Source organism: Schistocerca serialis, chromosome 5 (genome assembly GCF_023864345.2).
Source record: "Schistocerca serialis cubense isolate TAMUIC-IGC-003099 chromosome 5, iqSchSeri2.2, whole genome shotgun sequence".
NCBI lineage: Eukaryota > Metazoa > Arthropoda > Insecta > Orthoptera > Acrididae > Schistocerca > Schistocerca serialis.
Window position 1 is genome coordinate 78,423,905 of NC_064642.1, and position 14,716 is coordinate 78,438,620.

At 39.3% G+C, this 14,716-nt stretch overlaps 2 protein-coding genes across 2 annotated transcripts in view; both read left to right on the forward strand.

Annotated features, from left to right (window-relative positions):
- LOC126480734 (uncharacterized) overlaps positions 1–14,716 on the forward strand; it is a 182,274-nt gene that overhangs the window by 107,019 nt on the left and 60,539 nt on the right. The window contains exon 2 of the mRNA XM_050104006.1: positions 8,043–8,186. Within this exon, the coding sequence (XP_049959963.1) occupies positions 8,123–8,186 (64 nt within the window). The 5' untranslated portion in view covers positions 8,043–8,122. The remainder of the gene's footprint in view (positions 1–8,042; positions 8,187–14,716) is intronic.
- The window catches only part of LOC126481753 (putative mediator of RNA polymerase II transcription subunit 23), a 367,427-nt gene that overhangs the window by 41,907 nt on the left and 310,804 nt on the right, over positions 1–14,716 (forward strand). The gene's annotated exons all lie outside the window — the stretch shown is intronic.

Genomic DNA, 14,716 nt, shown 5'->3' on the forward strand with positions numbered 1-14,716 from the left:
AATACACTTGATTCCGCCCCACACCCCCACACCCCCACACCCAAAGAAAAAAGTGTTACAAGCTATAAGCATCCATCCCGCTCCATCATGTTTACTCTCCTTTCATGTATCGACTTCTCGATCTTTTCCTATATCCTGGAACCAATAATGGGATTTTCTTGTTGCTGCTGCCGCTCATTCGGCTAATACGCACAGGTTCTGAGAACAGCGATCATGTGAAGTCCTATTCGTTCTGTTCGTCCACGAGACCCAGAAGGCAGCAGACATCGGCACCCAGGTTGAGACCGCCTGCCTTGACTTTCAGAAGTCGTTCAATAGACTACCCCTCTGTCGCCTAATGAACACAACAAGGGCGTACGGAATATCAGACCAACTGCGTGACTGAACTGAAGAATTTCTGGCAAACAGAGCAAAACAGGTCATTCTCAACAGAGAGAAATCTTAATACGTAAAAGCAACTTCGGATATACCCCAAGGGAGTTCTATAGGACCATTACTTCGCACAGTACATATTAATGATCTAGAAGATAATGCTGAGAGTTCCATGAGGCTTTCGGCCATTAAAATTGCTACACCAAGAAGAAATGCAGATGATAAACGGGTTTTTGGACAAATATATTATACTAGAAGTGACATGTGATTACATTTTCACTCAATTTGGGTTCATAGAGCCTGAGAAATCAGTACCCAGAACAACCACCTCTGGCCGTAATAACGGCCTTGATACGCCTGGGCATTGAGTCAAACAGAGCTTGGATGGTGTGTACAGGTACAGCTGCCCACGCAGTTTCAACACGAAACCACAGCTCATCAAGAGTAGTGACTGGCGTATTGTGATGAGCCAGTTGCTCGGCCACCATTGACCAGACGTTTTCAATTGGTGAGATATCTGGAGAATGTGCTGGCCAGGGCAGCAGTCGAACATTTTCTGTATCCAGAAAGGCCCGTACAGGACCTACAACATGCGGTCGTGCATTATCGTGCTGAAATGTAGGATTTCGCAGGCATCGAATGAAGGGTAGAACCACGGGTCGTAACACATCTTTTTAAAGTGCCGTCAAGAGGTGACAGAGACGTGTAACCAATGGCACCCTATACCATCACGCCGGGTGATACGCCAGTATGGAGATGACGAATACGCGCTTTCAATGTGCGTTCACCGCGATGTCACCAAACATGGATGCGACCATCATGATGCTGTAAACAGAACCTGTATTCATCTGAAAAAATGACGTTTTGCCATTCGTGCATCCAGGTTCGTCGTTGAGTACGCCATCACAGGCGCTCCTGTCTGTGATGCAGCGTCAGGGATAACGGCAGCTATGGTCTTCGAGCTGATAGTCTATGCTGCTGCAAATATCGTCGAACTGTTCGTGCAGATGGTTGTTCTCTTGCAAACGTACCCATCTATTGACTCAGGGATCGAGACGTGGCTGCACGATCCGTTACAGCCATGCGGATAAGATGCCTGTCATCTCGGCTGCTAGTGATACGAGGCCGTTGGGATACAGCACGGCGTTCCGTATTATCCTCCTGAACCCATCGATTCCATTTTCTACTAAAAGTCATTTGATCTCAACCAACGCGAGCAGCAATGTCGCGATACGATAAACCGCAATCGCGATAGGCTACAATCCGACCTTTATCGAAGTCGGAAACGTGATGGTACGCATTTGTCCTCTTTATACGAGGCATCACAACAGCGTTTCACCAGGCAACGCCGGTCAGCTGCTGTTTGTGTGTGAGTAATCGGTTGGAAACTTTGCTCATGTCAGCACGTTGTAGGTGTCGCCACCAGCGCCAACCTTGTGTGAATGCTCTGAAAAGGTAATCATTTGCATATCACAAAATCTTCTTCCTGTCGGTTAAATTTCGCGTCTGTAGCACGTCATCTTCGTGGTGGAGCAATTTTAATGGCCAGTAGTGTATATCCATAAAATACGCAGAAGATTGCGTAAGGAACATTTTAAAGTTGAATGACAACATAAAACTAATCACAGACAAGGCAGATCCATGTGAAGAAGGGAAGCGTAGCCAATCCACACATGGTGTAGCTACGAAAACACCAATACTTGAATATTATTCTTCAAATTGTGACCTGTGCTGGAGAGGATTGATAAAGGAAATACAGAAGATCCAAAGAAGGGCAGCGTGTCTCGTTAATCGTTCGTTTTGTTTTGGTCGTCAGTCATCTGACTCGTTCGATGCGATCCTTAATAACTTCCTGTCTTGTGGAAAGGTCGTCATATTCACTCTACGTCCTAAATTTGTTGGATCTAATGCAATTGCTGTCTTCCCTTGCATCTGTACTGATTCCTCTAACGCCACGGAGATTATTCCTTGACGTCTTAACGTATGTCTTATCATCCTATCCCTTTCCGATTTTTTCACATATTTCTATTCTTGCCAGTTGTATGGAAAATCTCCTCATTTCTTATCAGTCGACGTAATATTCAGCTTTCTACTGTAGTACCACGCCTCAAACTTTTAGATTATCTCATTTTCGGATTTTCCCACAGTTCATGTTCCACTGCCATACAATGTTGCGCTTCATACATACTTTCTCACAAATTTCTTCCTCAAATTAAGCTCGACGTTTGATACTAGTTCTTTTACCCAAGAATGCCTCCTTTAACTGTTCTAGGCTACTTTTTACGTCCTGCTTGCTTCGTCCGTCATGCTTTATTCCGCTGCCAACGTAGGAGAATCCCTTCACTTCGTCTACGTTGAGGTCCCAAATTTTGAATGTAAGTTTGTCAATAATATTCTTTCTGCTACTCTTCATTAGTTTAGTCTGTCTTCGGTTTACTCTCAAATGGTATTCTGCGCTCAGCAGGCTGTTAATTCCATTCACAATCTTTATGTTCTGCAATTCTTCTTCGGTTTTACTGAAGATAGCAATGTCATCATCGATTCATATCTTCAATATTTTCTCTCTCGGAATTTTAATCCCATTCCTGAACCTATTCTTCATCATTAGTTCTTCGACTGAAGATAGAACGGTAGTGGTGGATTGCAGCATTCTGTCTTATAGCATCTTTAATACGGTAATTTCGTTCTTTGTCTCCCATTCTTATTGTGCCTTCTTAATTCTTATACATATTTATATTAACGGTCTTTCTCTATAGCTTACACCAATTTTTCTGAGAATTTTGAACTCTTAGTACCATTTTATATTGCTGAACACTTTTTATAGCTCGACTAATCCTACGAACGTGTCTTGATTTTTCTTAAGTATTGCTATCGTTATCAAGCACAACGTCAGGATTGCCTCCCCGGCGCCCTTCCCAAATCTAAACTGATCGTCGCCTAAGAGAGCCCCGATATGCTTTTCATTCTTCTGTATATTACTCTTGTTACCAACTTGGATACGTGATCTGTAGGGCTGATTGTACGATAATTCTCGCACTAACATCTCCTTGCCATCTTCTCTACTGCGTGGACGATATTATTTAAAAAGTATAATGAAATGTTTCCAGTCTCATAGATTCTAAATGCCAACGTAAATGGTTGTTTAGTTGTTAGTTTCTCCAACCACTTTACTAATCAGGAGGAATGTTACCTGTGTATCCTACCTTATCGGATCGCAAATCTTCCAGAGCTCTGACAAACTGACTGTAATATAGGATCCCCAATGTCTTCCATGTCGACTTTCATTACTTCTTCCGTCACGTCAGCAGACAGCTCCTCCCGATCACAGAAGCTTTCATAGTACACTTTCCGCCTGTCCACTATCCCTACGTTTAATTTCAGAATTTCTGCTTGACTCTTAATACTGACATCCTTGCGTTTAATTTCACTGAAGGTTGTTCTATTTTTCTGTATGCTGAATATGTCCTCTCAACGACCATATCTTTTTCGATTTCCTCATATTTTCGCAACAGCCATTTCGCCTTAGATTTCCTGATCTTCCTATTTTTCACTCCTAAATGAGTTATTCTGCTGTAATCTTTGTCTCTCCAGCTTCTGTGCTTGCCCTCTTTAGAAATTTCCATTCCCCTTCAACTGAACTGCCTAGTGTGGTATTTACTATCCCAGTATCTACAGCTCAGAGAACTTCAAATGCACGTCATTATTCGTCAGTACTTCTGTATCCCACTTCTCTCTATGCTAATGCTTCCTGACGATTCTCTTACACTTCAGCCTTCTCTTCTTTTTTTTCTTTCTTTTGCTAAAGCCTCGATCTCGCATTGTGCACAGGGTCGGCAGGGTTAAGTACGGATTTGGCATGGTTAATTTTAAGGGGTGGCCCGATTCCCTTCCTGCCGCCACCCCATACCCCCTGGGACGAAAGTAGTGTACCCCAGCTGTCTGCGTCTAGTGTAAATCGTGAAATAGTGTGAATGTATTACAAATGTCTACGAGTCGTTTAACTGAGGCGGGATGTGGCGACCAGCCCGGTATTCGCATAGTAGGATGTGGAAAACCGCCTAAAAACCACATCCAGGCTAGCCGGCACTTCGGCTGTCGTTAATCCGCCGGGCGTATTCGATCCGGGGCCGGCGCGCCTACCAGAGTCCAGGAAGTAGCGCGTTAGCGCTCTCGGATATCCTGGCGGGTCACTTCAGCCTTCTCTTCATCATTACTAAATTATAGCTGGACTCTATATGTGCTCATTGGTACGACTTCCAGTCCAATATCTCATTTAGCAACACCTGTGTCGTCATGATGTAATCCAGATGGTACCTTCTAGATGGTGTCACCAGGTTCATTTTGTAAGTGAAAAAGCGTCACGAAGATGTCCATGCAACTGCAGTGACTGGCACTGTAAGAGAGTCGTTCTACATCAATGGGTGGTTTACTCTAAAAGATTCAGAGAGCCTATGATCCTAAAAGAGTGAACCAGTTCTTTGTGTCCTCCTCTATGAGTCTCGACAATAGACCACGAACGTAAAATCTAAGAGATTCGGAGTAAATGGATACTTACCAACAACAGTTCTTTAACCGTATCGTTTCCAACTGCAACAGGAAATGGGGAAGTGAAAGTGGTACACTAAGTATCCTGTGACAATAGTGGAGTATAGATCTAGCTGTAAATCTAAAAATAAATGCCCTATCTTCCTGTAGTTCTTTGCATTACTATGGTAATACATACTGCACATTAACCTATCTCCCGGTAATTTCTACATTCATGTCACTCAACAAACGTAAGTTTTTAATGGTTTTCGTAGTAACAGTCAGTGTCACATAAACATAATCCACAACAAGTAATTATAGGGGTCCAGTCCAAGACCCCTAAAGTTGTCGGGATATGCCAAGGAGAGTGCAATGAGGAGCATCTTCTCACGCTTGAGAACGTCAAGAAAACATTATTGGCAACGAAACATTTATCAATCAGAAATACAGGATTGTCCTTCCCAGGCACTGGTAACGTAGTTGGTCCAATAGTGCCCGGACCCAGTCAGCAGTGGCAGACACGCACCGCCCGGCAGTTCTGATGCCTCGAGGAAGGATCGTGTGGCAGCCGTTACGTCACTTGCGGTCGATGGCCCGTTGGCGTCGCATCTGGCGTGGTCCTCGGTAAACTGCCGGGACAACAGCCTCTGCGAGCGATCTCCGAAATACGTGGGCAAAGGAGACTCGACGACAATCCCAGCCTGTGGTATTCGTTGTAGTGTGGAGTTCGACCCGCGGTCTCCATTTAGGAGACATAGGCCGACAGCATCGGCGTCGGCTGCAAGAATGTGGCGAGCAGCCAGAATGACTTACCCTCAGGAAGGAGGATGGCGTACAGCTTCTTGGCCCTGCTGGCCGAGTCCTCATTAGGCCAGCAGAATGAGAGCAGTCTCTGCACTCCATCAGTGATAACTCGGAAGTCGGTGCTGCAGCTTATTCCGCCAGAGTTTCTCAGGCGTGAACTCTGACTCCACAGATGATTGTATACGGACATGGAAAAAGCGTTCGACAGTGTAAAATGGTGCAAGATATTCGAAATCTCAAGAAATTTAGGGGTAAGCTGTAGGGAGAGACGGCTAATTTACAATATGTGTAAAAACCAAGAGGGAATAATAAGAGTGGATGACCAGGAAAGAAGTGCTGGTATTAAAAAGGGTGTAAGACAAGGATGTAGTCTTGTCTCTACTGTTCAATCTGTACGTCGAAGAAGGAATGATGGAAATAACAGAAAGGTTCGGGGGTGGAATTAAAATTCAAGGTGAAAGGATATCAATGATACCATTTGCTGATGACATTGCTATCCTGAGTGAAAGTGAAGAAGAATTTCGGGATCTGCTGAATATAATGGACAGTCTGATGAGTACAGAATATGGATCGAGAGTAAATAGGAGAAAGACTACAGTAACGAGAAGTAGCAGAAATGAGAACAGCGAGAAACTTAACATCTGAATTGATGGTCGTGAAGCACGCGAAGTTAAGAAAATCTCCTATCTAGGCAGCAAAATAACCAAGGAGGTCATTAAAAGCAGTCTAGCACTGTCAAAAAAGGGGACTCCTGTCCAGGAGAAGTATACTAGTATCAAACATAGGCCTTAATTTGAGGAAGAAATTTCTGAGAATGTACGTCTACATCGCAGCATTGTATGGTAGTGAAATATGAACTTTGGGAAAACCGGAACAGAAGAGAATCGAAGCATTTGAGATATGGTGCTACAGACGAATGTTGAAAATTAGAAAGGACTGATAAGGAATGAGGAGGTTTTTCACAGAATCAGAGAGTAAAGCAATATATGGAAAACACTGACACGGAGAAGGGACAGGATGATAGGACATCTGTTAAGACATCAGGGAATGACTTCCATGGCAGAAACTGTGGAGGAAGACGTAGGTTGCAAGTGCTACTCTGAGGTGAAGATGTTGGCACAGGATAGGAATTCGTGGCGGTCCACATCAAACCAGTCACTAGACTGATGACTTAAAAAAAAAAAAAAAGTGCTCAAAGGGTCAACTGGCATAGCCTTCCTTGAATCACCGGACAGCTGCAACTGAAAGTGAGATTAAGAAAAGCGTGGTATTTCTGGTGGTGCTTTCTGTGCAGGGGGGGGGGGGGGGGGGGGTTGCAGTGACATCATGTGTAGTAGTTTTCTCCTGTGTCGGTTCTTCTAGTGGCTTCAGACTTTCGTAAATACGTCGTTGAGTCGCACTTTTGTGCTGCCTCAGTGGCTGAATAGATAATGTTGCTTCTGCACCGGGCTTTCTTGTGAGACGCTCCTCTGCCAGTATTATCTTGATAATGTCTGTTGCCATGATGTCATTCTGCTTCACTTAGAGAGTGGTGCGCTCAGTCGGTCCCGTTCGTCCCAATTGCTTTCGTGTTCACCTCGGCCTGCTCAGAATTTCCTTTTAGCAGGCAGTTTGCTGCTCATTGACACACACGGCTTACTTCTCGTGTCGTCATTGAACAACTTTAACAAATTTTTGGTATCAGCCTGCAGTAATATTCCGAGTGCAACATAGCATATACTGACTGTAAACCTCCTAATTCAAACATTTCATAGCTTGGTTCTGGGAACGCTTTTCAGTCGAAATAGTTCACGGGTGAACTGCCGGTTGTCAGTGTCCAACGCCGGGAGAAGCTGAAGAATTACAGCTCTTTTCAGTTCGCTATGGAGACGTCTCGTCATTTTTACTAATATGTTGATATATTTTATTCTACATACTATAGCTGTCACCTTCTGACGTAAAAAATACTTAAGCCCATTGCCTGGTTCTAAGATTCCTAACTTGCAACATTGTCCTTTTAATGTGCGGCTCACACACTGTGTTTGTCTTTTTATAATTGCTTTTCAGATGTACGTTGAATGTTGAACTAGTTTGTATCTCTAGTTGTACCCCATATGTAAATAGCACTAAGTTAGCAACAGGCCAAACGTTATGCGAGTATGTGCCATCAACACGTATTCATTTTTTATTTCTGCAACCTGGGAATCAGAGCACTTCCTCTAATATTAATGTGTGGATAAAATCAGCTATATTTTCTTCTCAAAAGTAATAAATCGATATTACTTCTGTTGCTAACTTAGAAGCAAATCGCATTGCTTAAATTATTTTCATATCCAAATCTGACTTCCAATTGTGATTAAAAGGCCATCGAATATGCAGAGCACCATGACGACCATCATACAGTGCGATACCATCGACTGCAGCGCTCCTTTGGTACATACACATGCCGCCTGAAGGAAGTAACAATCAGACTTTGCCCAGCGTTGACTGGCAGACAAGTCTACCTGGTAAGGACTACGGTAACATACGATACGTGCTTACTTTACAGGCATGTTTGTTGTTCTTTAAAAGACTCTGACAGAAAAATGAGGAACTAGTTGCCTCAATCCTCATTCCGCTTTCTGCACCAAAAATTTTGGCATGTGAACATATGTGTGCTCTATAAACACAGAACATTCTAAATCCTTTGTAGGTAAGCCTTCGTACTCAGCGTCTTCCTCTGACTGCCTTTGTGTGTATATGTCACTCTCCGAATGTCTCACATTGATTTACAGTATATCCCATTGCCACTGTCTCCTCACTCACTCACACTGTCTCCTTTTGTCTTTCTTCCCCACTAATACTGTCTACACCATACTTTAACAGCTCGAACATCCTGGGTGTCCAACTTAATTTTTACGCTGTACCCAAGTGTTTAAAATTTCAAAATGCACCCTCCGCTATACCTACGTATTAAAACTCGCCGGTCTGGTGAGGCCCAGACCCCCAAAACAATATATGCTCTCCACCAATCTGTATTTTTCATTTCCACTGTCTCCTCTCTCGTTTGCTCCCACTGCTTCTGTCTAAATTCAGCTCTCTTTCTCTTCTTCTGCCACTGTCTCTTACTGACCGTCACGTCCTTGGCTCCCAGTGCTAACGCCTTCACCCCCCCCCCCTCTGACTGCCATTTTCTCTCTCCCACCATCGTTCTCCTCTCTCTCTTACTGCCACTGTCTCCTCTCCTCTTTGTTCCGTCGTCACTGTTTCCCTGCAACACTCTTGCGTGCCACATTTTTGGCGAGGAAAGCGCAAAGGTCAGGTAGCCGTTTCTCTATTTTTCTGACAAAGTATTTTAAACAGGGAGATATCCACCTTTTTGTGTTCTGACAGAATCCTTTTTTCGCTGGTTCCCTTCTTTCCTCTGCCTCAGCAGGATTTGCTATTATATAAAACGTATTCTATAGATGAGCAAAGTTTTGACAGTTTATTTATGTACTTCGACATATTTACTTACTTTAACAAGCATAAACAAGTAGATGCCCATTAAATACACTCATAAAGTTGGAAAAAACGTGCCGACTGAAAACATAGTTTGGTGACCTCAGAACTCTTGAGATGACACTAGAACCCTTGTCATATGTTCACTATGTCAGTTAAAGCTACATTAAGTCTCAGACTGGACATTACACGCATATTTTACGTACATAAGTACAGTAACTTTGAACCTCTGGATCTCAGTAACGAATAATGATACAGAAAAAAGTTTCAAGATTCCCCGAGAACATCATCTTAAGAACAAATAGTAAAAATTGCGACGATTTTCTGTGAATATAAATTATAGAAGTGGCCATCAACACAACTGGCACCTTTGGTACCAATGAATCATAGTTTTTCGGAGTTTTCTCAGAATGCCCAAGAACAAACTATGCTTTTATTAACCACCCAAGGTCCACTGAAGACTACCCATAACACAAAAGAACCAACCTATTTGCTCTATCTTTCTGGGCTGAAGGAAATGTGTAATATTTAAATTTGTCTCTGTATTTTAGGACTGCTACAACTTATTCGTGATTTCTATAGGTATACAAATGATCGCTAAGCCAAGTGCTATCCAAAACAATATCCAATCAATAGAACCCGAGATATGACCCCCTGAAAAACAACATTTTCATGCGCTGCTTTTTGGAACATTTTGGTGCTACTGACATGCGGCCAAGACAGCTTTCCTTTGTAGTGAAGTATGTGCTGTAGTAAGAGATGCAAACACTCTCAAAATTTCAAGAAGTGTATTGACTCATTCAAGAACTGCACCACATATCTCCAAAATTACCGGCGATGATTTAGGAGTCTGCAGCTTACTGGATTACCGGATATTCCATCCAATAGTTGTTCTATGACCTTAATGTTGAACCCGCCAGCACAGCCGTTGTTGCGTATCTTCCGACCGATTTTTAGATTCCAAAACCGCTTTCAATCTCCACAGAGTTATTGATACTGAAAATATTATTGTTTGTGTTGTTTCTTACAATATTATGCATTGAGAATAAGGTTCTGAATTTGGATAGTGCATTTGGCGAATGTCCCAAAAATGGGACGGTCTGTGGTTTTTGTTCTAATAAACTGAAAATTTTCAAAACAATTTTTTATTCAACTAAACACTGAATGTAACGTACTTATGTATAAAAGTTTGCAAAAAATGATCTGATAGAGTTTTGGCCAATAATGGTTAAACATGAATTATATACAGCTCAATGTAAGAAAATTATTTTAAGTCTGATGATCATAAACATGTGCTAGAAAATGGAATTAATACATTACCATATGATCATTATAAATTAAATGGAATCAAATGGTGATAAAAACGATTTCTCACAAGAATTAAACAGTTCCACAGAAGATAAAAAATATTAATTAATTTTTATAATTCATTCAACTTTTTGATAATAACAGCATTTATCATCTTTTTAATATTTTAAAGGTAGTATCTCATATTTTGAATGATCACAGTTATGAATATATCTAGAAGAATTTTTAATTTTCTCTCCACATTTTCACAAATAAATATTTTAATATGCCAGTTATTAAGAACTTCTCTCTTTTTGTTTCTTTTCCAATATTTACAACCTGATTTTGATGGAAAATTATGACTTGTCATTTTAATTTATTTATGAATATCTTTTTCTTGATTGCAAACTGGACAAATAATTTTGTTTTTGCTTTCCATTTATAAGGAATAGGATTTATTGAAATTAAAAAATAAAAGATATATTAAATTTATTATGTATAAATGAACTCGATTGTGGACCTACAAAATAATGAACTTATATTTCACAACAAACAAGTTTTAGTAATCACTGATGAAACAAATAGTCTTAGGTTTTATGCAAATCAAGTTGCTGGTATTTTAGGATTTGAACGTCCAAAAAATGTAATTAAAAACATGTTAAACCAATATATTGTAAAACATATGACAATTTCAATAGCATTGACATCATACTATTAAAAATATTCAGCCACATATAAAATTTAATAAAGAACTTACTTTATATTTTTTAGTTATGAAATCTAAAAAGCCTTTTGCAGAAAATTTGCAAGATTTGGGTTATGAAGAAGTTTTATCAGCAATTTTCAAACATAGTGAATATAAGATTAGAAAAGAAACAGTTGGTTCCTATAAAAATCGAATAAAATATCTACGAGAAATAAGTAATTTAAATGAGAAACAAATAGAAAATTTGAGAGAAATAGTTAAAAATTGCTTAAGAATTTATAAACAAAGGGAATGAAAAAATAACATTATTACCACTTGTTATCCCTCAAATCAGTGATAAAAATTTAAGACCAACTTTTTAAGGTTATACGATTTGAATTATGTATATTATGTTATTTGAACTCCTTTAAAATGTGAAAAAGCAAATAGATATTATCAGGAATAAACAAGAAAATTGTGAAGAGTTTTTATGAATCAATTATGTACCAAATTCAGTAAATTTACACTAATGAATGAAAGAAAATTTAAGAATTGTTTGCTACGAAATTTATTTCAATGCTTTGGTTGTGTATTCACCAGAGCTATTGTGTTAAGATACAAATAAACCAACAAATGTTTCGTAGAATAAAAAACTAAATTTCCAGGTATTTAAAACTTTTCAGCGAGGTAATCATCCACAAAAATCCTTTTTGATAGTTCTTGTTCATAAAAGTTTCCTTTTATTTGTTAGCTGTTTCAATCTTTCAGTTTATATGGGATTGGATTAGAGTGAATACCATCTTCAGATTCAAACATTTCTGTTGACCAATTTGCTTTATATCCTTTTCCAAAACTTTCTTTTAATTTATTTATTCTTAGTTTATTGCCAATTTTGTATTTAGGTTCAGTATCTAACAAATTTGTTATGTAGACAGTTTTGGATACAAATTTTTCAGTTAATTTATTTACATTTTTCCTTGCCAGTTTTATTACTGAATGTTTTGTGTTATTATATTCATCAATTAATTTTGAAACAAAGTCAACCCATTTATAATATCATTCAAGAGGAGATTTCTTTGACATCTTTTCTTTCAAAGGTCTATTAAATCGTTTAACAACACTCCTTTTAATTCACTAAAAGTTGAACAATGATTAATATTGAATTTTTCATTAATTATTGAAATTCTGTATTATAAAATTCTTTATTATTATCTGTTAGCAAATTTTATGGATTTCTGGTGATAAATGGTTTTACAAAACATCAGCTATGCTCTCACCTCTTTTATCTTTAACTGGAATTGTCCAAGGAAACTTTGAAAAAACATCAGTTACAGTTAATAACTCTTTATATCCTTTATTTATTTTTGAAATTCCATCCAGATTACCAGAAACCATTTTAACTAAATCACCTTTCCAGAAATCATCAATTCCAAAAGAAATTACATTTTTGCTTTTAAAAGTGTTGCTAATTGGTTCATATAATTTATTAATAGTTTGTTCACTAATAGTTAGACCAAATTTTTTAATGAATTGACTTTTTTAGTTTTACAAATTCAACAAAGCCTCTCAATTCTTTATTTTCCATTTTTAGTTGTTAATCTGTGAGGATGAAATGTTTCAGTAAACCTTCTGCACTTCAAACAGTAAATGTGGTTATCAGTCTTCATTTATATACAATAAACAATAATTAAATTACTTTTAATTGCTTGATTCCAAAGTTTTCAGTACTTCTATATCTTTACCAACTTTCTTGTCTAAATTATTAATTTTCGATCCTAATACCTTAAGTTTACTGTCTAATGAAACTTTTTTGTCTAATGTATCACTGATACTTGTTTTCATGTTATTTATTTCTTTATTATGCTGTCCCATAATACCATCATAAATACCATTTCTTTGCCTTAAATCTGTGAGCATTTTGCTGTATCCAGGTTTTGTAACATGATTCGATAAAACTTTCTCAGTATCTTTCTTGAAATAATGATTTTGAATTACAGTTAACACATTTACATCTACATCTACAATATATACTCCTCTAGCTACCAAACAGTGTGTGCCGGAGGGCACTATTCGCGCCAAATTCATATTCCCCCCTCCCTCGTCTGTCCAACTCCCGGATCTCGGAAGGGAAAAACAGCTGTCTGAATGCCTCAGTAAGAGCTCGATTTTCCCTTATCTTTGAATGGTAATCATTGCACGATATGAAAGTTGGTGGTAGTAATATATGCTCTACGCACTCAGCGAAGATCGGATTTTGGAATTTAGTGAGTAGCCCTTTCCATTTAGCTCATCGTCTTTCTGGAAGTATGTTCCACTTCAAACTTTCTATGAGATTTGTACCGCTCTTGTGATGTCTAAATGTACCAGTTCGAATCTTGCCGCTCTTCTTTGGACCTTCTCAATTTCTCAATCTGTTGAATCCGAACGAAATGGTAGGGGTCCCATACAGATGAACAATACTCTAAGACTCGATGAAATAAAGTATTGTAAGCAATTTCCTTTGTTGAAAGACTGCATCACTTCAGGATTCTACAAATAAACTGCAATCTAGAGTTCGTCTTACTCATTACTTATGTAATCTGATCGTTACATTTGAGATCATTTCGAATAGTCGCACCCAGATACTTGACAGATGTTACCGCTTGTACTCTCACATAAATGGGGATTTTCGCTTTGTTATACGCAGTAGGTTACACTTAATAATATTGAGAGATAAGCGCCAGTCATTACACCACACATTTATTTTCTGCAAATCCTCATTGATTTGTTCACAACTTTCGTGTGATACTACTGTCCTGTAGACTACAGCATCATCAGCAAGCAGTCTAATCCCACTGTCAATACTAGCAACCAGATCGTTTATGTAAATCGTAAAAAGCAGTGGACCTATTACGCTGCCCTGGGGAACACATGTTACGCTTATTTCTGTTGAAGTCTCCCAATTCAGGACGACATATTGCTCTCTGTCTGTTAGAAACCGTTCTATCGAAACGCATATGTCATTGGATAGACCGTAAGCGCACACTTTTTGGAACAAGTGACAGCGCGGAACTGAGTCGAACGCCTTTCGAAAGTTGAATATGGCATCAACCTGGGAGCTGGTATCTAGAGCACAAAGAGGGCCAGCTGTGTCTCTCATGACCGCTGTTTCCTAAAACCGTGCTGGTTTCTGCAGATGAGCTTCTCAGAGTTCAGAGAGTCATAATGTCTGAACACAAAATATGTTCCATTATTCTACAACAAATGGATGTCAGTGAAATTGGCCAGTAATTATATGCATCCATTTTTTTACCCTTTTTATAGATTGCTACGACCTGGGCCTTCTTCCAGTCCTGTGTAACTTTCTGCTGTTCCAATGATCTCTGATTGATGATGGATAAGAATGGTGCTACATTTGTAGTATAGTCAACATAAAATCTTATGGGGATACCGTCTGGGCCAGATGCCTACCTAGCGTCTAAGGATTTTACCTGTTTTACTATCCCAGATAACTATCCTTGCGTTTGTTCCGTAATTGAGAGCGGGAATGGTGCTGCAGCCCACGACTGTAAACTAGTTTTTGAAAGCTCGGTTTAGAATTTCGGC